At 62.4% G+C, this 22,020-nt stretch overlaps 1 protein-coding gene across 1 annotated transcript in view; it reads right to left on the bottom strand.

Moving 5' to 3' along the window:
• LAMA5 (laminin subunit alpha 5) overlaps positions 1-22,020 on the bottom strand; it is a gene marked incomplete at both ends in the record, with an annotated part of 54,805 nt that overhangs the window by 17,480 nt on the left and 15,305 nt on the right. The window contains 29 exons of the mRNA XM_080716471.1: positions 173-299; positions 391-592; positions 670-767; positions 1,184-1,292; positions 1,369-1,529; positions 1,851-2,004; positions 2,124-2,230; positions 2,317-2,459; positions 2,692-2,830; positions 2,912-3,068; positions 3,203-3,302; positions 3,684-3,789; positions 3,857-3,909; positions 3,999-4,098; positions 4,359-4,411; positions 4,791-4,928; positions 5,002-5,136; positions 5,212-5,346; positions 5,432-5,569; positions 5,654-5,794; positions 7,242-7,304; positions 7,438-7,572; positions 8,055-8,145; positions 8,222-8,340; positions 8,411-8,526; positions 13,403-13,500; positions 13,629-13,799; positions 13,902-14,020; positions 14,801-14,918. Coding sequence (XP_080572597.1) covers positions 173-299; positions 391-592; positions 670-767; positions 1,184-1,292; positions 1,369-1,529; positions 1,851-2,004; positions 2,124-2,230; positions 2,317-2,459; positions 2,692-2,830; positions 2,912-3,068; positions 3,203-3,302; positions 3,684-3,789; positions 3,857-3,909; positions 3,999-4,098; positions 4,359-4,411; positions 4,791-4,928; positions 5,002-5,136; positions 5,212-5,346; positions 5,432-5,569; positions 5,654-5,794; positions 7,242-7,304; positions 7,438-7,572; positions 8,055-8,145; positions 8,222-8,340; positions 8,411-8,526; positions 13,403-13,500; positions 13,629-13,799; positions 13,902-14,020; positions 14,801-14,918 — 3,526 coding nt within the window. The remainder of the gene's footprint in view (positions 1-172; positions 300-390; positions 593-669; positions 768-1,183; positions 1,293-1,368; positions 1,530-1,850; positions 2,005-2,123; positions 2,231-2,316; positions 2,460-2,691; positions 2,831-2,911; positions 3,069-3,202; positions 3,303-3,683; positions 3,790-3,856; positions 3,910-3,998; positions 4,099-4,358; positions 4,412-4,790; positions 4,929-5,001; positions 5,137-5,211; positions 5,347-5,431; positions 5,570-5,653; positions 5,795-7,241; positions 7,305-7,437; positions 7,573-8,054; positions 8,146-8,221; positions 8,341-8,410; positions 8,527-13,402; positions 13,501-13,628; positions 13,800-13,901; positions 14,021-14,800; positions 14,919-22,020) is intronic.

Genomic DNA, 22,020 nt, shown 5'->3' with positions numbered 1-22,020 from the left:
CGGCCAAGCGTCCTGCAACAGTGCCTGCTTTGCTGCACGTGAAGGAGCCTGCAGCCAGCCACCCCGAGGCTGAGGCTTTTCGTGGACGGAGGCAAGTGAGGTGCCGCCCTCATGGCCCTGGTCTGCACCTAGCTCAGACCTGGCCACGGCCTACGATGCCCCCGAGCCGTACCTTGCCAGACGCGGCCCCCGTTGACGAGGACCTCCACAGGGAAGGTGGGGTGGGCGGGCTGGTAGCCGTGCAGCAGGAAGGCGTAGCGGCCCAGGGTGGGCACCTGGGTGGTGAACACCACTGTGCCCTGGAGGGAGAGGTTCCGGTGAGGGACAGGCAGGCCGCAGGGCCCCCGCCCGTCTCCGCTGCTGCACAGGCACCATGCTCCCGGCCCTCACCTGGGGGTGGCGCAGCAGGGTGGGCTCCGTGTCAGGGTCCACGGCAGTAGGGGGCCGCGGCTGGGGTCCAGGGGGGGCTGCGCCTGGCGTGAGCTCCTGGGAGTGGGTCAGGGGGAGGCCGGGCGGCAGCAGCAGCACCTGGCAGTCTCTGAGCACGATGGGCTGCGGCGGCTTCGGGAAGCGGGAGGGCAGGCAGGCAGCACTGTGGGCACCGTGTGTGAGCCAAGGCGCCCTTGCCAACGTCCCGCCAGCCTCTCCCGCCCCTTACGGCCCCACTACCTGCCAGGGCCAAAGGTGCCATGGCTGCTCACGCAGCGGACGCGGGGCTCCACGAACTCAGGGCTGAACTCCTCCACAGGCACCAGGGTCACACTGTGCTGTGCAAGGGAAGATGTGCCGTGCACTGGGCACACGAAGGCATGCCCAGAGGAGCAGGTGCAGGGACGGCTGGTCACACAGCCCAGACCCCAGGAGCGCCACCCAGACCTGGGCAGCGACTGAGCCCTACCCTCTGCAGAGACCTGTCCTGCTGTGCCATGCTGCAGAGACCCCAGCCCTGGCACGGAGTCTGCCCCCGGCTCCTCAGGGCCCTCCCTGTCCTGCCCACCCTTAGCTCGTTGGGCCCAAGGCCAGGGACGGGTCCTGCTGTTCACAGGCCCCCACGCGACAGGGGCCCACCGAGCCCCACTTCCCTCATGAGGTCCTCCAAGAGGACTCCTCACACTTCCCTCTGCTCCCACGGAGCTTACAAGCTGCTGAGAAGGGCCCCGCGGTGGGGGCTCGGGAGCCTTACCAAGAAGAAGTGCGCCTGCTCAGCCGTGAGCCGGACGCTGGCCTCCGAGTCCAGGTGGAAGGTGGCCAGGTGGTGCTGGGTGTCCAGTGCGGGGCTGCGGCACAGGGTGCTGGGAGGAGAGGCAGTCAGTGGGTGGCGGCCCTGGCTGGGCCCTCATGCCAGCCCACCCTGGTTCCCCAGCCCACCTGTATGGGCAGGGCTGGAGCGTGAGCGCCCCCTGCTGGGGGGCTCGCTGGGGGCTGTGCACAGCCACGCCCACCTCCTGGTGGACATCCTCATTGGCGTACTCCACCACCAGGGCGTAGCGGCCCGGCCGCGGCACTGCCACTTGGAGCTGGACATCCACCTGGGGGAGGGCAGTGTGACCAGAGACCCGTGGTCCCACGCTTCCTGCCTTGCTGGCCCAGGGCCGGCTGATCACAGCCGTGTCCTGGCCCAGGGCGGCTCCGGGCCAGAGTGGGGCTGACCCATGCCTAGGGAGGGGTGGGCGGACTGACATCCCTTCAAAGACAAGGCCAGGCTGGAGGTTTGGCAGGCCGCACTGGGAGGTCCAGGTGCGCTTCCATGGCCCACAGCCAGGCCCTGCACCTGTCCTGCCCCCGCAGGAGGACCCCACCCCACCACGGTCCTATGGTGCCCACCCCACCCTGGGCCCCCAGACACGCACATCCCTGCCCAGGCAGGAGGCCAGAGGCGGGTGGGAGGGGCTGAGCTGCTCCGTGGGGCAGGGCCGGGGCAGGCTGTTGTCCTGACGACACAAGGCCTCAGGGCCGGCCGCTGAGGGGAAGCCGTCCAGGGGAAGGTGGGAATAGAGGAGGCAGCTGGGGACAGAGGCGGAGGTCAGCGCCCGGTGTGCCCATGACCCAGTAGCCGCCCGGGAGGCTGCTCAGGCGCAGTGGGGAGTCTGAGCAGCCCCACCCCACCCCAGGGAGGGGCTCACTTCTCGCTGGAGTGCTGGGCAGAGGGGCGGTAGGTGCAGGCCTCGGTCACACGCAGCTGCAGGAGGGCCGCCTCATAGTAGGCACTGGGTAGCAGAACCACGTAGTCCTGGGGGGAGAAGGGATGAAAGGAGAGGGAGGTGGGCGCTGAGGCTCCTTGGCCAGGGCCCGCCCCCACCTCGGCCCCTGCCTCACCAGGAGCACCCCTTCAGCCTCCACCAGCAAGGCCCAGGTGCCAGGGTTCAGCACGAAGGGCTCCCCGAAGCCCCTCTGGGGCACGGTGACAAAGGCGGGCTCCGTGCTGGGCGGGAAGACCACCGGCTGGCTCTGCTCTGTGCCTGGGGGTGAGACTCCTGGTCTTGGACCCTGCTACCCGGCTTGCGCCTTGTCCACGGTACAGGTGGACAGGCTGGCCCACCCCATGTGGACCCAGAAGAGGGAGGAGCTCAGAGGGAGGGAGGGAAGGAGGGAGGGGGAGAGGGTGGGGTGTGACGGTGGTGCTGGGCTGTGACAGTGGGTGGGGCATAATGGTGGGCAGGCATGGTGCCAGGCAGGCCCCTCCCCACTCACAGTTGGCACAGGATGCCAGCCTGCTCTCCTCTTGCACGGTGACGCGCCCGCTCACACTGGTGGGCCCACGGTTGACGTAGCGGAAGACCAGTCGGAAGAGGTCAGGGGAGGTCACGCTCAGCCTGGCCACGATCCTGGGCTGCGGTGGGGAGGAACGGGACGCAGGTCACCTCTCTGGCCCCACCTCAGCACTGAGGCCGGCCGGGCCGGCCCGCCTCACCTGGATGGGTGCCAGCTGTGCGTAGCCCCTCCAGCTGAAGTTCTCGAACTCCAGGGGGTTGAAGCCAAAGCGGGCGGGGTGGCCCTCGGGCGTGGTTGCCTCCTCCAGCTCCCACCGCAGGTGGAGCAGGTCGGGCAGGTAGTGGTCCCTCGCCGGCCTGGACGTGCATGAGAGTGGAGCGTGTAGGTGGGACAGTCACTGGCCACCCAAAGCCCCAGGGACAGCAGGCCCATGTGGACCTGCGGTGAGGGTAGGCCTCCCCCTCTCCAGCCCCTCTGGCCAGGCACCCACTCGCTGCACGTAAGTCCCTGGGTATTGGGGCGGCACCGGCAGGCGCCCGTCCTGGGCTCACAGCCCTGGCCCAGCGCGCCTCCGACGTCACAGCGGCAGCCTGCAGGAGGAAGGAGTGAGGTCAGGTGCTGCTGCCCCGGGCTCAGGACCCGGCTCTGGCTCCCACAGCAGAGCCCTGGCCTCTGCTACTCAGTGAGGAGAGCCAGGGCTGAGAAGCCAGCTTGTATCTACCCATAGGGCTGCCTGGGGCTCCTTTGGGTCCTGGCTCAGGGTGCAGATCACTGGAATGGATTAATAATGTCTGCCCCTCTATGTCCACCCGGCTCAGGCCTGGCTGGGATGCTAGTCTGCCATCAGACTTTGGCGTGCTCAGACCCCGGCTGGGGTCTCCAGCCCATCTGTCCCTGCCTGGGCCTCAGCTCCCAGCATGGGCTGAATGACTGCAGCCATATGGCCCAAGAGCCCACGAGAGGGCACTTACTGCGGCAGCCGAAGTAGTCGGCCCGGTCCAGCCCAAAGAAGCCGTCCTTGCACGCCGCGCAGGTCTGGCCGCACACGTGAGGCTTGCAGAAGCACTGGCCATTGGCCTGAGGCCGGGAGGGAGTGTGAGGCGGGGTGGGGAAGCCGACCCCCCCCCAGCCGGCCTAAGCTTACCTGCTGGCACTCAGCGGCTCCACCCAGCGTGCCTCTGGGGTCACAGCTACAGCCTGGGATGACAGGGTAGGACTGAAAGCTGGGAGGGACGAGGGGGCCCGGGCTCCACGCCCCACCCTGCTCCCCTCCAGGGCAGACTCACGGGTGCAGCCCTCGGGGTTGCTGAGGCTCAGCCCCCAGAACCCAGGTTTACAGCGATCACAGCTCGGCCCCTCCACGTGGTCCCGGCACACACAGGCGGCCTGTGCCGGGGAGAAGAGACCGTACACCAGAGTGGGTCCCGCCCTCCTACCCGCAAGCCCGGTCCTGGACCCTGACGAAGGACAGACGGGAGCGAGACCCCTCCTGGCCCTTCCCTGGGCCCAGGAGTCACTGGAACAGGGGAACAGGACCGACAGAGGTTGTCATGGAGACAGGGCAGCGGCTTGGTCACTGGGCTTGGGACTTTTAGCCTGACCAAGGTACCTGCCCTTCCAAACACCACGGGCAGACCTGGACTCACCTCAGGCAGGGTGGGGTCGGCAGGGACCAGGCCAGCAGGGTGACAGGAGCCAGCTAGGGAGAGATAACCAAGCTATGTCAGCCCACAGCAACTGAGCCAAGGGCAAGGACTCCCAGGCCCAGCCAGACCGCCCCCAACCTAAGCCGGCACGCACACTGGCTCCGGGACCCCCACCGCTCAGTGTGTGCTGGTGAACACGTGCAAAACACGGCAGCACACAGGCACGTGGACCTCACCATGCATGCCTGTGTGAGTATTCACCAAGCACACGAGTGTGCCAGGCTTAGCACACAGACCTGAATCACATGTGGACACACGCTCACGGTGCACTAGGCTCACAGACGTAACTGCAGAACTCACAGATAAGACGCAGGAACAGAGCGCGTGCACACACACACACACACCCTCACGGCCTCCTGTCCGCCAGCTCACCTTCACAGGAGGGGAAGTTGTAGGCACCAGACACACAGGTGTCGCACCGCAGCCCCGTCACCCGGGGCCGGCAGCTGCACTGCCCAGTCCGGGGGTCGCAGGCTGCATGCAGGGAGCCTTCGCTGGAGCACTTGCAGGCTGGGGGGCAGGGGCAGAGAGTGGGCACGAGCCCGGGCTGTGCAGCCCTCCCCACCTCCTCCAGGACACTCACGGACGCAGGCCGGGAAGCTGTGGAAGCCGGGGCTACACTCCTGACAGGTGGTGCCCGTGTAGCCGGGGTGGCAGCGGCAGGAACCACCGGCCCCACAGAGCTGGTCCAGGGCCCCGTGGGGGTCGCAGGCGCAGGCTGCAGGGCACAGCGGGTTCAGGCCCGGGCACCGAGCCGCAGCCCGGCCCCTGCCTGCCCCAGCCCTCCGCTCACCGTGGCAGTCGGGGTAACCATGGTGGCCTGGGAGGCAGCGGTCACAGTGAGGGCCGTCGAACCCGGGCCGGCACAGGCAGCGTCCAGACTCGTCACAGCCTTCGGGCAGGGTCCCCCCTGGGCTGCAACCACACACTGCAGAGCAGGGCATATCATGGTGGACCCGACTCAGGCAGGCCGCACCCAGCCCAGCCCACGTCCGTGTGGATGTGGCACTCACGCTGGCACAGGGGGAAGTGGAAATAGCCAGGGGCACAGTGCTCACACGCAGCCCCCTGGAAGCCCTCGCGGCATCTGCACCGGCCGGAGTCGGGGTCACAGAGGCCGTCAGCCACGCCGGGGCCGGAGCACTGGCACGCTGCAGGGAAAGGAGTGACGCGGTGGTCAGAGCAGGCCAGGCGCCTTGAGGGCGGTGCGGAGAGGCAAGGAAGGCTGCACTCACGCAGGCAGCTGGGGCCGTAGAACCCAGGGGCGCAGAGCTCGCAGTGGGCCCCCTGGAAGTTGGGTTTGCACACGCAGCGCCCCACCCGCGGGTCCTTCCGGCAGGCGTTGCCCTGGGTCCCCGCGGCACTACAGTCGCAGTCTGAAAGGCAGGCAAGGGGTGGTCACACATTGCATGGACCCCAGGACCCTCTGCCTGGTGTGGGGTGGTCAGACACCCCCCCAGACCCCAGCTCTCCCTGCCTGGAACACTGGGCTTCCACAAACTCAATTTTTTTTTTTTTTTTTTTTTTTTTTTTTTTTGCGGTACTGGGCATAGATCCCAAGGGCATTCTACCACTGAGCTACACTCCCAGGCCCTATTTTTTATTTTGGGGCCTCACTAAGTAGCTGAGGCTGTCCACGAACTGCAATCTTCCTGTTTCAGCTTCTCAAGTACTAGGATTACAAGCGTGCGCCACCATGCCCAGCTCAGTTCTTTATACTTGATTACGTGATACTAAGCAGAAGAGAGAAACCCCAGAAGGGAAAGCTGGTACTTGGGGGAAATAGGGATGCTCGGGGGTCAGGGTAACTACAAGCACGATGCTGCAGGTGGCCCTAATGCACAGGTGAGCGAGCGGCCACCTGAACGCAGGGAAAAGCAAACACAAGTCCTTGCTGGGCGGGCTGGTGCCTGCTGGCAACCCCAGCACTTAGGAGCCTGAGACAAGAGGAGAGTGCATTCACGGGCAGCTTCAGCTACTTAGTGAGGCCCTCTAAAACCTAATGAGACCCTGTTTCAAAATGAAGATGAAAAAAATAAGGCTAAACCGGGCTGGATGGCGCACGCTTGTCATCCCAGCATTCGGGAGGCTGGGACGGGAGGATCACGGTTCCCCGACAGCCTCAGCTACTTAGTGAGGCCCTGTGCAACTCACTGAGACCCTGTTGCAAAATAAAGAATAAAAAATAGGGCTGGAGGTGTAGCTCGGAAGTAAAATGTCCCTGGGTTTCATCCCCAGACCTACAAAAAAAAAAAAAAAAAAAAAGAAAAAAGAAAGAAAAGAAAAGAAAAGAAAGCAACCTGGCTGCCTGTGGCTAAGGCAGGGTAAAATATTCAGGTCTGGCAACCCAGAGCCTTCTAGGAAGCGGTCCTATGGAAAGAAGGCGTCATGCGAAGTTGTAGCTGCCTGGATGTCACCATCACCACAATGTCCAGCAGCTGGGGATTGGGTAAGTAAACACTGAACGTGTCTGTGTAGCACAGGCTGGGACAAAATGTGTTTACAGGATTTTAGTGGGGGGAACACGCAATCCCAAAACAGTGTGCACAGGACACACCAGTGTTTGTAAAAACAGAGCAGACTGAGTTTAGACAATGCTGGGCGGGCTGTTGGCAGGCGGGGCAAATTCCGGGTGGTGTTTTTCTCCAATTTCATGCTTACCTGTTTTGTGACGGTTTTCTACTGTGTTATTTGCATACAAAGAAATGGACCAGAAGAAAGGGGGCTAAAACGAACTCCCCTTCCTGCCCACCCTCCCCTGGGCGCCTATGGCCCCTTCCTGCCCGTATCAGAGGGGTCCCAGGGACCTTAGTCGACACTTACTGACAATCTGTCCGGCTGGCAGCACCTGCTCCCCGGTGTTGTTGGGAGAGAACGAGGGCGTGGCTAAAGGGAGGAGGTACCCCGCGTTAGCCAGGTCCTCTCAGCAGTCTCTGTAGCCCCCACTCCCCGGCCACCCTGGGTCTCTCCATCCCGGGTCCCCTGTCCCCAAGGGCGCCCCGTCCCCGCCAGCCCTCACGGTAGCAGTGCGGGAAGCCCGTGAAGCCCTCGGCACACGCGTCACACCGCTCCCCCGTGAAGTTTGGCCGGCAGTAGCAGCGGCCGGTCAGGTCCTCGCAAGTCCCATCGGTGAAGTCCGACTCACAGTTGCAGCCTGGGGGTCAGTGATGAGCGGCAAGAGGTTGCAAGACTCTCCCAGGAGTCTCAGCCTTTTTTTTTTTTTTTTGTACCAGGGGATGGAACCCAGGGGCACTGTACTCCAAGATATACCCCAGCCCTATTTTTTAATCTTTTGTTTTTGGCAGGTCTGGGGGTGGAAACCAGAAGCATTCGACCCCCGAGCTGCACCCCCTGCCCTATTTTTTATTCTTTATTTTGAAACAGGGTCTCACTAAGTTGAGGAGGACCTCAATAAGTAGCTGAGGCTGTCCATGAACCGCGATCCTCCGGTCTCAGCCTCCCGAATGCTGGGATAACAAGCGTGCGCCGCCACGCCCGGCCTGAGTTTCTGCCTTTCTGACAGACGGTGGGGACCTCACTACCGTGGCTATGCCCCCTGGGGACGCAGGAGCTGAGACCCCCCGACCCTGGGAGGCACCCAGAAGGCCCTAGGCCCTCCCGGCTGAGCCCACTCACGGAGGCAGACGTGTGGCGAGTGGAGATCGTGGTCTGGGGAGCGGTAGAAGCCGGGCAGGCAGCGTTCACAGTTGATGCCAGTGGTATGGTGCTGGAGGAGAAGGCTATAAGTCCAGGCCCGGCCCCCTGCCTGGGGACGGCCCACACCAGCCCCTCGCCCGGCCCACCTGGCAGTCGACGCAGACGCCCCCTCCCCGGTACTCGTTGTCTTGGTTCCGGCTGGCGTTGCGCCTGTCCACCTCGGGGTCGTAGTAACAGTCTTGGGCGTGGCCATGGCAGTTACAGGCTGGAGAAGAGGGTGGGGTGAGCGTGGCCCTGGCTCAGGCCCGGGCGCCCCACGGCGCGCAGATACTCACACTGGCACTCATTGGCGCTGTCCGTGGTGGCCGGCCTCCACGGCTGCTGGTTGAAGCCGGGGCAGCAGCGGTCGCAGGAGCCTCCGCACGTGTTATGCTGACAGGCACACTGCAACCTGTGGGGACACGGCAACTCAAGCCTCCACACGCAGGGGCTGGGGACAGGTGGCCAGTCCTCGGTCCCTACCCCGAAGGGGCCTGTGCTGCCCGTTGGCCTCTGGTGGCCCGATGTGAGCACAGGCTGACTGCCTCAGTTTCCCCAGCTGCCGGGCCTCTTGCTCAGACACCGCCACTGCCACCGCCACCCCCACCCCAGGGGCTCCGCAGTGTCACCCCAGCCCAGGGGCAAGAGAGGCAGAGCGGGTGGGTCTCACAGTGACAACAGTCTATAGGGCCCCTGGAGGGCGACCACCAGGGAAGGGCGTGTTGGTGGGCAAGGTGAGCCCGGGGTCAGTACAGGGGCCTGCAGTGCTGGTCTTTTTTTTTTTTGGTGGTACTTGGATTGACCCAGGGGCATTCTTTTTCTGAGCTACACCCACCCCTTGTTCTATTTTTGTGTGTGTGTGTGTGGCCCTGGGGATGTAGCCCAGGGGCATTTTACTTCTGACCCACACCCCCAGCCCTATCTTTTATTCTTTACTTTTGAAACTGGATCTGAGTTGCAGAGGGCCTAAGTAGCTGAGGCTGTCCGCAAACCGCAATCCTCCTGTCTCAGCCTCCCGAATGCTGGGATTACAAGTGTACACCACCACACCTGGCTTTCTATTTTTGTTTTGAAAAAGGGTCTCTTGAGGCCGAGGAGTCTCAGTACTTGTTGAGGCTGTCCTTGAACCTGCGATCTTCCTGTCTCACTCTCCCAAGTCCTGTGATTACAGGGCGTGCGCCACCACACCTGGCAGCTCTGGTCCTCTCTATGCAGCCCTGCCCAAGCCAGGGTCTCCCTGAGCCAGCTCCGAGGGAAGGGAGTAATTTGTTCCCCTGAGGCCTGTCTTGCCAAGCAGGTATCGCCAATCCCCATGTATCTAGGGCACCTCCCCGGGGCAAGCCGCCAAGAACTTCTTCCTCTTCCATTGAGGGTGGACACCAGGCTGGAGGGCCGGAATCCTGCCTGCTGTCCCAGGAGGGAGAGGGATAGCTGGTCAGAGATGAGGGTTGAGACTGGAACAACCTACTGCTCAGAATGAGCGTGCGTCCCAAAGCCCTGGTCCTGGACACCTCTGGCCACTGAGCCGTGGTCGGCAGGGCTCACGGCCTGTCCTGATTCTGTGCTCCCTCCGGGGTGATGCTTTGTTCTCCTTCCTCCCTCCCTTTCTTTTTTGCAGTACCGGGATTGCACCCAGGGGTGCTCTACCACTGAGCTATACCTCATCCCTTTTTATTTTTTATTTTGAGACACAGTCTTGCTAAATTTACTGAGGCTAGCCTCGAGCTCGCAATCCTCCTGCCTGTCTGCCAGGTACTGAGATTCCAGGCATGCACCGCCACACCAGCCATGGCTGTGCATGTCTTGAGCAGGCCCCAAGGAGCCCATCCACACGGATTAGAGACCCAGAGCCTCAGAGTACCCAGTGCTAGTCCCATCTCACATGGGACACTGCAGGGCGGTGTCAAAACTGCTTCCTTCTCAGAGTAGTCCAGAAACATCTGGAAAGGCCCCATCATCAGTGGGAAAAACTAGGGCGCCAACTGCCCATCACCACAGGTAATCAGCAAACAGCTCCCTGTCCTGGCCAAGAGCCACGGGCCCAGGGCAGGCATTTGACTTTTAGTTATCTCAACAGATCTGGTACGATGTGAGATATTAATATCATAAGTGGTGCCAGGCTAGCAATCCCCTGGGGTATCTGATAAAAACTCTGACAAAACCACCCTAGAAAGCTGGGTGTGGTGGCGCATGCCTGTAATCCCAGTACTTGGGAGAGTGAGACAGGAGGATTGCGGGCTCAAGGACAGCCTCAACAAGTAGTGAGACTCTCATCAACCTGGCAAGATCCTGTTTCAAACCAAAAATAAAATAGCCAGGCAGGAGGCTAAGACATGAGGTTTGCAGGTTCAAAGCCAGCCTCAGCAACTCAGTAAGGCCTTCTGCAACCTAGTGAGACCCTGTTTCAAAATAAATAATAAGCCAGGCGTGGTGGCACACGCTTGTAATCTCTGTGCTTGGGAGGCGGAGACAGGAGAATCGCGCTGGTTCGGAGCCAGCCTCTTTGGCTTAAGAGACCCTGTTTTAAAAAAAAAAAAAAAAAAAAATATATATATATATATATATATATATAATAGGTCTGGGAGTGTAGCCCGGAGAAGGGCTTCCAGGAACCTCAGTAACACTAAAACAAACAAACAAACAAAAAACAGGGCTGGGGGTATAGCTCAAAGGTAGAATGCTCCTGGGTTCAATCCCCAGTAACACACACATACACACACACACAGTCAGGGAACATAAAATACCTAGTGGGAATTTTAGCAGGAGAGGAGGCAGAAGAGGGAGAGCAGGTCACAGAGAGATGAAGGCCACGCAGTCTCGATTAGCAAAGACACACGCGCCAAGCCTACGAGCAGATGGCCCCAAGTGCCATCAAGTACAGGCAGTCCTCACACCTCCAAGCACATCAGAGAACAGAGGGCAAAGAGAAGCTCATGAAAACATCCAGAAACCGAAGACAACCCAGAGACCGACAGCTCAGGGGAGAGCAGACTCCCCCACGCATGGAGAGGTGCCGAGAGAGATTTTCCATGGTCTAAGAGAATGCAGGTGAACTTCAAATTCAACCGTCAGCTACAATGTCTTTCAGTGGTGAGTGCCGACAGCCACTGTCAGACCAGGAGACGGTCGCGGACCCAAAGCATGAACGATGCACTCTGGGAGGGAGGAAAGGGACCCCCGGGGACTGAGGGCAGCGAGGGACCCCAGAGCGCAAAGGCCTGGGGCCAGGAGGCGGCTCTGGCACTAACCCCAGGCAGGGGCGGCTCCCCCAGGGAGCTCACTGCTCACTGAGCCTGGATCTGGCCAAGTCGGGCAGCTGGGAAAACCACGGGCTCCCACCAAGAGGGACAGAACCAGAGGAGACACGCAAGGATGCGTACGGGAGAAAGCACACGTGTGGCGCCCAACCCCAGGGAGGAGAGCGGGGGGGACCTGCCACCGTGGTGCTGACTTGGGGGGCGGGCGCTGCGGGGCAGGCCACAGGACCAGGGGGCGCGTGGAGGCAGACTAGAGCGGGCGGGCGGGAGGGGAGAGCGCTCGGGCCCTGCGGTGCGGCACAGGGAGACACAGCCACTGGTTCTGGACACTGGGGCTCCGGGGGCCAGGCTGAGAGAGGATTCTGCTGTGGACTGTGGTTCCGGGACAGATGCCCAGCCGCACCACCCCCTGTGCCCTGCAGGGTGGGCTGAGCTCGGTCCTCACCCAGGCGCCATGAGCCAGGCCTCTCCAGGCAGGTAAGGACAGGCCCGGCTGCTCCGAGGCCCACTCAGCCGCCCAGCCGGCTCCACTCCCAGCCATCAGGGGCCGCTCCCACTTGGACTTAACTCGCAGAGCAATTTAGCAGCGCCCAAGGCTGCACTGGCAGGGACCCGCTCCCAGGGAGCAATCCAGGCCTACAGCTGCGGGAAAGCCTGCCCAGGTCCTCTGCTCCTCCTCCAGGCTCCACCACCGCCTCTGTCATTATTTTTTCTTCCCCTGTGGTACTGGGCATGGAACCCAGGAACATTCTACCTCCGAGCTACACCCCCAGCCCCATTTTTTCTTCATTTTGAAACAGGGTCTCACTGAGTTGCAAAGGGCCTCACTAAGTAGCTGAGGATCCGTGAACTGCGATCCTCCTGTCTCAGCCTCCCGAATGCTGGGATGACGAGCGTGCGCGACCATGCCGGACTCCCACCCTACTTTTTTTCTTTTTTTTTTTGTGGTACTGGGGGTGGAACCCAGAGGCTTTCTACCTCAGGGCTATACTCCCAGACCTATTTTTTGTACTTTATTTGGAAGCAGGGTCTGCAGGGTCTCACTAAGTTGCTGAGAGCCTCACTAAGTAGCTGAGGCTGGCTTCGAACCAGTGCGATCCTCCTGTCTCAGCCTCCCAAGTCCAGGGATTATAAGCGTGGGCCACCACGGCCAGCCTTGCCCACCTCTGAATGGGGCTCAGCTGTGGCCGTGAGCAGGGGTGAGCTGTCCTGATGGGTTTCCCCTGCCTCTCCTACAAGTGGGTGGTGCACACAGAGATGCTAAGACCCCAGCAGGGGCAGGGAGCAAGTCCTACATCTAGGTAAGCGGAGCTAAAGGACTTCAAGGCAAGAGAAGTGGGGGTGGCCTTGGGGCCCCGCCAGGGTCTCCCGGCATGGGCGCTCCACCGCACGGCTCTATCTAGCCCTATCCCCGCAACGTCCCCCCACACTCAGCCCCCCAGGGAGGGTGTACCCAGCTGCCCCCCAGCACAGGCGTGCCGGCACCGAGAGCAGCGTCCGTCCGTGTGCTAGCAACTCAGCACGTGGCAGAGAAGAAAGAGAGGGACTGACATGCCCCGGGCGGCTTCCAGGCAGAACGAGGACCACGTCCAGGGCCAGGTTTAGCTGGCCACCTAGGCGCGCTCACTGAGCACCCAGAGCCGCCCAGGGGTCTGGCCTCGGGTACCGATGCTGATAGCAGCAAGATGCAGATTCTGGGCCCTGCTAATCGGCTGGCTCTGGAAGGTCCCGGCAGCCCCTGTGCGGGGGCAAAGCGAGGGCCAGGGGCAGAGCTGTGCAAGAGCTGTGCAGAGTCCCGAGAGGCAAGACCTCGAGCATAGAGCTTGTCCTGGCAGCATGAGCACAGGGCTTGTCAGATGGGCTGAGGGTAACATGGCAAGGCCCCTCCACTTAGATGTGCAAATGGGGAAACCGAGGCCCAAGGAGCAGCAGTGTGTGCGGTCCAGGGGAGCCAGCCAGGCGGGCAGTGAACCCGGCCTCCTAGTCCCGGGTTGGGCAAGGGGATGGCAGACGGGAGGGCGCAGGCCTCACCTGAAGGGGTCCGAGGGGTCTTTGGCATCACAGACGTCCGCGTGACCGTGGCAGACGCAGCGGCCGCCGATGCTGATGTCCTTGATACTGTAGTAATACTGAACCCGCGGCCCGTGAGCGGCGGGCCAGACCTGCACCGCCACCTGCTCCCCAGGACCTGGGCGGGGCCCGCAGCCAGCCCCTCCCACCCACCCGGGGGGCCCCATGTGGGGGCGGGGCTGCTCACCCGGCGGGTGACGGTGGGGTCCCGCAGCGCCTTGCCCATGAGGTGGCCCAGCAGCGTGTTGGTGCGCAGGAAGCGCAGACGGATATTGGTGGCTTTGGTGAAGTCACGCAGCAGCGGCGAGTAGGAGAAGTTCATGGCCCCCGGGCGCCCGTTGACCAGGGACACCACAATCTGCAGACGGTGTGGAGGTGAGGCTGCGGGCGGCCTCGGGCACCCAGCGCCACTGTCCGTGGCTCTGCCTGTGGCCCCGCCACGCACCCCGCCATGGCCCACCTCGCCGTTCTCCAGGGGCACTATGCGCGAGTACTCCGTGGTACAGATGGCGTCGTCGTCCCTGCTGATGCGCTCCAGTGTCCGGGGCCCGAATCGCTCCAGGCAATCCCTCTTGGAGGCTGAGGAAAACAGGTGGAAGGGGAGGGCTGGGGCCACCGGGAATGCCACGGACCCTGGGCCCCAAGGACAGCACCACACATTCCCTGTCTGGGATGAGTGCCGTCAGGGCCTGAAGTCAGGGGCTGAACCGCACGCCAAGGCCGCGGGGGATGAGGACAAGGGTGGGGAGGAGGATGGGAGAGAGTGCGCATGCTCAGGCTGACAGGGGAGACCCTTGCCCTGCCAGGACCTGCACACCTGCCCCAGTTCATTCCCAGGTACCTGCCCCTCTCCCCAGAACACCTGGAGAACAGTGTCTCCCTTTGCCGACCACCTCATACCCTTCCTGGGTCAGTCCCCAACAGCCCCTCCTCGCTCGTGAGCCAGGGAGCTTGGGGATATGTCATCAGGCCTGTCCAGCTGGCCCTGCCAGCATGACTGGCCAGGGTGGCAGGCAGCCAGGACCAGCCCACAGCTCCTGCTTCCCTGCCACAGCAGCTAAGCTGGCAAGAGTGAGCCTGGAGTCGCCAGCGCCTCTCTGTCACTGCAGGAGCTGTCTGAACATAGCGGCAGTCCACAGAAGCCAGGAGGTGGCCCAGAGGCCCTGGCGCCTCCAGCTACTGCACGGGCCATTACCAGTGCCAGGGTCAGGCACCAGCAAATGCCCACTTGCCTCTGGAAAGCTCGCAACCATGGCCCTGACCAACGCAGAGCAGGGGCTGGGGGTCCAGGGACCTTGAGAAAGCAAAGGCAGCCCCAGGCCATGGCCACTCCAAGCCCTACGGCCTGGGGACACTTACAGGCAAAGAACTGCCACGGCTGGTAGGTAAGGCCGAAGTCTGTGGACCGCTCCAGCACCCAGAGGTCCGGCCGAGGGGAGTTGGCGAACTTGATGAGCACGTAGGCCACGTGGAAAACCTACAGGAGGGCAGCGGGGTGTCAGGGCGCCGGCCCGGCCCCCTGTCCCCTTGGTGTGAAGCCACTGTGGGTGGCAGGCCCCTGCCCCACAGCTGTGTCGGGCCCAGTGGCCTTCCCACTGGGTCCACGGATGCAGGGTCTCGGCCGGGACGGTGGTGACAGTGGGACCTGGCCTTTCCGAAGGGCCCCCCTCCTTTTTTTGGTACTGGGGATGGAGCCCAGATTCTACCTCTGAGCTACACCCCAGCCTGATTTTTTATGTATGTATGTATGTATGTATGTATGTATGTATGTATGTGGTACTAGGGGTAGAACCCAGAGGCTTTCTACCTCCGGGCTATATTCCAAGACCTATTCTATATTTTATTTGGAAACAGAGTCTCACTAAGTTGCTGAGAGCTTCACTAAGTAGCTGAGGCTGGCCTCAAACCTGTGCGATCCTCCTGTCTCAGCCTCCCAAGCACGGGGATTACAAGTGTGCACCACCACGCCCAGCTTATTCTTTAATATTTGAAACAGGGTCTCACTGAGTTGCAAGGGCCTAAGTAGCTGAAGCTGTCTGTCTGAATTGCTATCCTCCAGTCTCAGCCTCCCAAGTGCCGGGATTACAAGCATGCGCCACCATACCAGCTGGGGCTCCCCTCCTCATCTCGGGGTGCCTCGGCCCAGGGCCCAGCCTGCCCCCCTTCCTTGCTAGGAGCTCAGGTTACAGATGATGCACCCTGGGGGTCATGAGGGCAGCTGCCTACAGGTCCTAGGCAGCAGGTGGGGTTGGCCAAGGTGGGAAGAGAAGCGTGGCCCAAGGTCCCTACAGCCCTGCTGTCCAGTCAGGACAGGTGGCCAGACCAGCCCCTATCTCCCACACAAGCCCGGCTTCCTGATGTCCTGGGCAGGCAAACCCTCCTCCTGGGGAAGCAAGCCACAGTGCCAGCCTCCCGGGACAGCCTAGGACCTAGCCCCTGCACTCACTGGCCTGGCCGGGCCACTGAGGCCCAGAGGGTGGGAGGTGGCCCCTTGGGAGATGGGCTGGAAACAGCTCCCTCCCGGGGCTCAGCCTAGGCGCCCTCAGCATCTGGAGTGGGCCTAGAGCTCAGCTGTGGCCCTGGGCTCATGGGGGTTGGGGGCAGGGAGCCCCGGGGTGCTGCCTCTCAGAGGCAGGGGCCCCACGCTGCCCTACTGGGGAGCTGGGCTTCTACTTGCTTGTTCCCAGCATCAGCTGGATCTGCAGGTGATGCCCAGAGCCTCCTGTCTTATCTTCCTGGCCAGAGAACGGCATCCTGGGCCGTCCCCATCCCTCACAACCTGAAGGCTGGCTGGGCCCTCCTCCGCAGCACGGCCTGGCCAGGCCTCACAGGGCCCTGCCGACTCCTCTGGGGAGCCCTCCCTGGCTGCAGCGCGCCTACCCGTTCCCCCCCTCCCCGTGGCTCCAGCCATGGGAAGGCACAGGCTGCCCAGAAACGAGGCGGGGAAGGCCCCAGGACCCAAGACAGGTTCCGGGCACTGTTCCTGCCAGAAGGCCTGGTGTGTCAGGAACAGCGGGTCGGAGCCAAGTGCAGTGTGTGTGTGGGGGAGGCCTATTCACCCACTGCCAACCTCTGAGGTCATCATCCACTCCCCAGGGGGTAGCAGGGAGACGCCCCGCCCAGCTGGGGGAGGGTTCCAGTCTCTTGGGAGGACCCCACACCCAGCTTGCACCTCAGCCTTGGTCCTGTGGGCCCAACCCACATGCATTCCAGGGGTCCAGGGGGACCAGATGGTGTGCCAAGACGGGGAGGGGTCTGCATGAGGACGGCAGGAACATATGAGGCTGCTGGGGGGGGGGTGTCCAGCAGCCAAGCCTCTACGAGGGCTCCCAAGGAGATTAGAGGCCCTGGAGGACCCGCCCCCGCCTTTCCCTCACAGCACCCAGCTGTACTCTGGCCGGCCACTCCGTCCCTCCCGGTCGCTGGCCCCACATTTTTCCCAGCTGAGTGCACTTTCGCAAATATTGACTCCAAGACGCTCATGGGCAGGAAAATGGGGGCATGGAATCTTCCGCCCCCATGCTGGATGCACTTAAGGTTCCCGGCTTTGGTCCAGCCGTCCGCCCCAGTCTCTGTTGGTGCGCTGGGGTCCCTGGCCAACTGTCCTCCAGGGCTACCTGGCTACACAGGTGCTGGAGAGCAGGAGAGGCTGCACCCAAGCGCTGGTCCCGCCTGAGCCGCGGGCCGCAGCGCAGCCTTGCACAGCCCGGGACGGCACAGACCCCAGTCCCCTGCCGGAGCCCTTCCCCCTCCTTGCCCCGCGCCACTCAGCGGCCAGGCGGGCTGACCTTTCTGCGGCTGCATGGCTCTAGTCTGTGCGGAAGAAAAAAATGTCTTTTAAAGCAAAAGTCAAACAAAAGCCGCCGGTTATTTTTAAAAAGCTGACTATTTTGGGGCAGGCACGTCTCCAGAGCAGCAGCGGGGCAGGCCCTCTGCCCCTTGCCCCCACCCAGCCTGACCTCAGAGGGTAGGGCTCCAGAAGGAGAGGTTCTGCCCAGTGACCCCACAGGCCAGCGCTGCAGCGGAGTCTAGGGTGGGTGCAGGGCTCAGGGGCCATGTGGCCTGCAGGAGGGGACAGAGAGGTACAGCGAGAGGGGACGGGGAGAGTGGCTTGACAATGTCATAAAGGTTCCCAGACCCTTAGGAAGAGGTGACGGCTGTCCCCGGGCAGGGCAGGACAAGCCACCTGGCAGAGACACTGCGGCCCCTAGAGCCGCCCCGTGCACTTCGGAGTTCCAAGGCTGAGCAGGAGGAGCCGCAGCCTGGCCTCGCCTGGACATCACACGTCAGGACAAGAGGAAAGCGGGTGGTCACCACAGTTCTGCTGCCCAGTGGCCTCTGGCTCAGACACCACGTCACCAAGGGGGGCTGCGGTGGAACCTCTGGGGAAGGGACGGGGCTCTGGCCCGGCCCCCGGGGCGTGGGGGACTGGGGCAGGGCACAGGTGCGGCTGTAGCACGCGTCCCGGGCAGGGGGCCCAGCCCTACCAACTAATGGTGTGCTTCAGCCCCGGCCCTGGAGGAAGGAGGCTCGGTGCCAGCTCCCAGGGATAGGCTGGGGTCCCAGGCGGTGCCGGCGGAGGCAGGACGCCCCTCCCAGTCCCAAGCGTCTGGCCACCACCCTGACCGCCCTCCTCAGGTGGAACTCTGGGGCACCTGGACTTCTGGGGCCCCACCCCATCCTCAGAGGCCAAGTCAGTCTGGTCCAGCCTTTGCCTACTCCCCACATGCCCCCCGGCCCCAGCAGAGACCCTGGGCTGAAGCCTGCTAGTGCCACAGCAGGGGCCGCTGGCTTGGCCGGGTCAGCATGTCTGCTCAGGCCAACAAGTATGGCCACTACCTGAGACCATCAGGGAGGACCCTGCCCCAAAAGAGTGGTGGGGTAAAAAGCCGAGGGGAGAGAAAGAACCTGAAATGCACCGCGTGACCCAAAGCCCACCCGCAGGCGGCCAGAGCAGGGTGGCGACTCAGGGGCCAGGCAGGGGCAACCTCTGCGGTTTGGTCTGGATGGCCCGGGGGCTTGGGCCCCTCTGGAGGTGCCGCCGCTGGGCAGTGGAGGGAGGTCTGACGGGCTGTCCTCGAAAACCTCATTTGGTCCCTACTCTTTATTTCTTTCTCTCCCTCTCTCCTCCTGCTCTGTGTCTCTTCCCTCTCTTCCCCTCCACTCCACACACACACACACACACACACACACACACACACACACACACACCCCGTCTCCTCTTCCACTCTCTCCTTCCCTGAGGCCCCTCCGCCCTCTCAGCCAGGGTGTCCCGCCTTGCCACAAGCCCACAGGGATGTGGCCAAGCAACTCAGGACGGAAGCCTCTGGCACCGGGAGCTGATATAAACCTTTCTTCCCCCCCAAGCTGATTTTCTCAGGCATTTTGTGACAGTGATGGAAGGCTGATGCAGAGTCCATGGGGACAAAGGTTCACCTGCTGGGGAAGAGCACAGGGAGGGGGCCCAGGAAGGGAAGGCCTGGGCCCAGCAGAGCCCAGCCTCCTGCCTCTCCGTCCCCTCTGTGGCCCAGCACGTCAGGCCAGATGGTCTGCCCAGGGCCTCAGGAAGTGGACACTATCCCAAGGGGACCCCGCAGCCCGAACCCAAACAGTTTAGTCTGCGCTGAGAGGACGGTGGAGTGTGTTTATGAGCACACGACACGGGAAGCCTTGGGGGCTGCCACAGCCTGGGGGGTGCACCGTCGGTGACAAGGTCATGTCTGTGTACACACAACATACAGGGGCCAGAAAGGCCAGCGTGGCAGCAGGAGGTAGGCAGGCCAGAGAGGGTGGCCCCAGCCCTGGGCACCGGAGCCCCTGGGGCCAGGCCCTTCCTGGCAACAGGACAGCAGGGAGGGGACAGTCAGGAGGGTCAGGTAGAGAGGAGCCGGCAGGTGGGGACTGGCAGAAGGCAAGGACATGAAGGAGGAGCTGTTGCCCTAAGCTGGAGGTGGAGCTGCCCGGGCTCCGGGCCCCACCCAGCAGAGACCCCCACAGGAACCCAGCTGGAAGGGGCTGGTCTGCCCAGCCCTGCACCTGTCCCGGCCACTGGACTCTGTAACTAAAGCCTCGCCAAGGCTGCACTTCCTGTCCCTTCCTTGGACAACCCAGCTGACCGTCTCAGGGCACTGGCCACATGGCCGAGCGCCCAGCGGGCCTGGGGAACCTCGCCAGTAGCCTTGTCCTTACAACCACCAGGCCCCAACACCAGGACCAGGAGCCCCACACCAGCCAGCCGGAAGATGGCAGGACGGTTCCTGCGGGTGCAGCCTGGCGGCCAATGGTCCCCAGGGCCCCCTTTTTTATTTTTTATTTTGAAGCAGGGTATCACTGAGTTGCAGAGGGCCTAAGTAGCTGAGGCTGTCCGCGAATCACAATCCTCCTGTCTCAGCCTCCTGAATGCTGGGATTACAAGTGTGTGCCCCACACCCGGGCCCCCGGCCCTTTTTACTCCTCCACCCACGGAGCAAAAGACAGAGCCGAGAGGCACAGCATGCAGGTGGCCTGGCCTGGGATCTTGGTCACTCCACACTGGCAATGTCCCTCTGCTGAGCCTCGGTTTCCCCCAGCGTCTTGGAAGCATTCACATGCTCCGGCAGTCAGTACTGCCACCCAGCTTTGCTGCCCAATGCCTGCTCGGTGCCGGGACAGCTAACCCTGCCTCCTACCCCATACAAGCCCACCACCTGCTGCCATGGACGACAAGGCCTCAGCCAACACGCAGTCTCGGGCCCAGCCATCCCAGTCCTGGTGCCCCTGTGCACCCTGACCTGCCCAGCAGCCCCTCTGTTCTCAGCTCTGGACTCCGGGGCTTTGGGGCTAGGACAAGGCCCGTTCCACTGAGCCACCTGCACCGCCAAGAACAAAGGGCCTCCCTGCCAACAAAGGACCCTACTCCTAGACTCTGCGGGGAGGGCAGAGAAGGGGCTGCGGGTGGGGGGGGGGCTGCCCTGGGGGAATCTGTGCAGAGCGGAGGAGGGGCAGGGCCAGAGCCACTCCTTAGGACCTGGGCCCCTGGGCTGCTGCGCTGGGGTGGGACGGGGCCTGGGACCTTGTGGCAGACCCAGGGGAGCCAAAAAGCACTCAGGTCTGGCCCCGAGGGCCACGCAGTCTGAGGGCCACGCAGTCTGAGCCGGGCATTGTGGCACATGCTTTCAATCCCAGTACTTGGGAGGATGAGACAGAAGGATCGCAGGTTCAGGAACGGCCTCAGCTACTTAGTGAGGCCCTCTGCAACTTAGTGAGACCTGTTTCAAAGTTCAGAATAAAAAATAGGGTTGAGGGTGTAGTTTGGAGGTAGAATGCCCCTGGGTTCCACCCCCGTGACCGACAAAAAAAAAAAACAAAATACCCTTGCCACCCCCTAGTGCGCGATCTGTGTGGGAAGGGGAGACTAGCCACCTGACCACGCAGCCCAGCGGCTTCCAGAGGACAAAGAAGCCCCTGTGGGCCCCAGGTATGTCAGGCTGGGACTCAGGAAACCACCCCAATCACCAGTCACTGGTCGCTGGTCACCAGCAGTGAGCCCTTCCCAGGGCCTCTCCTCTGCAGAAAGAATTCCCCAAGGCCAGGCCAGCTCTCCCAGGGCCCTGTCCAGAAACCTAGCTGCTAAGAGACCGAAAACACAAGGACTGCCCTACTGCCCCACGAGAGCCCTTGGGCCCCACCCCAGGGGAGGAGACCAGCCCACCGGCCGGCCTGGGAGGCACAGGAAGCACTCCGGTGCCAACGCCAGCGCCCCCACCCCTCCCGGGGCATCCGCTCCAACCCAGAACAAAGGCAGCTGGCCAGCTCCACTTCCTGGCGGGCCCCGGCCCCAGCCCAGGGCTAGTGGCGCCTCAAAGCACCGGCCCAGCCCCATAGCCCAGAACCCCAGGAAGAACCTCCCCAATGATCGAGCCAGTCATCAGGTCCACAACCCCATGGCCCCAGAGCTCACTGGGAGCAGACATGTCCCTGCCCCCACCAGGGCTGCAGCCCTGGGCTGACTGAGACAGGGTCCTTGGTGGGCATGTGCACACAGGCAGAGGGTGGGAAGGGGAGGCAGGCTCCTTGTCCCTGGACCATTTTGCTCTCAGCGAAACTGAGTCTTTTTTTTGTGTGGTACTGAGGATGGGACCTAGGGGCATTCTACCACTGACCTACACCCCCAGCCCTATTTTTTATTCTTTCTTTCATGTTTTTATTTATTATTATTATTATTATTATTATTATTATTATTATTATTATTATTGTCAGTACTGGGAATGGAACCCAGAGGCATTCTACCTACAAACTACACCTCCAGCCCTATTTTTTATTCTTTATTGTAAAGGGCTTCATTAAGTAGCTGGGGCTGTCTGTGTGACCCTCCTGTCTCAGCCTCCCAATTACGTGTGTCACCATGCCCAGCTGAAACTGAGTCTTACCGCAAGGAACCCACGAACAACTGCAGGCCCAATCCACAGAGGCAGAGCCGAGGAGCAGAGCACACGCCAGGTGGCTTGGCTCTCCACTCACTCCAGCCAGGTGTGTACCTGCTCTGCTGCCAGATGGCCATGGGACAGCCCTCCCCCCTCCCACAATCCCAGGACCCCTCC

This window comes from Muscardinus avellanarius (genome assembly GCF_963383645.1).
Source record: "Muscardinus avellanarius genome assembly, chromosome: 19".
Lineage (NCBI taxonomy): Eukaryota > Metazoa > Chordata > Mammalia > Rodentia > Gliridae > Muscardinus > Muscardinus avellanarius.
Note: the sequence above shows the minus strand (reverse complement) of the source record. Positions and strands in the feature narration are given on the sequence as shown.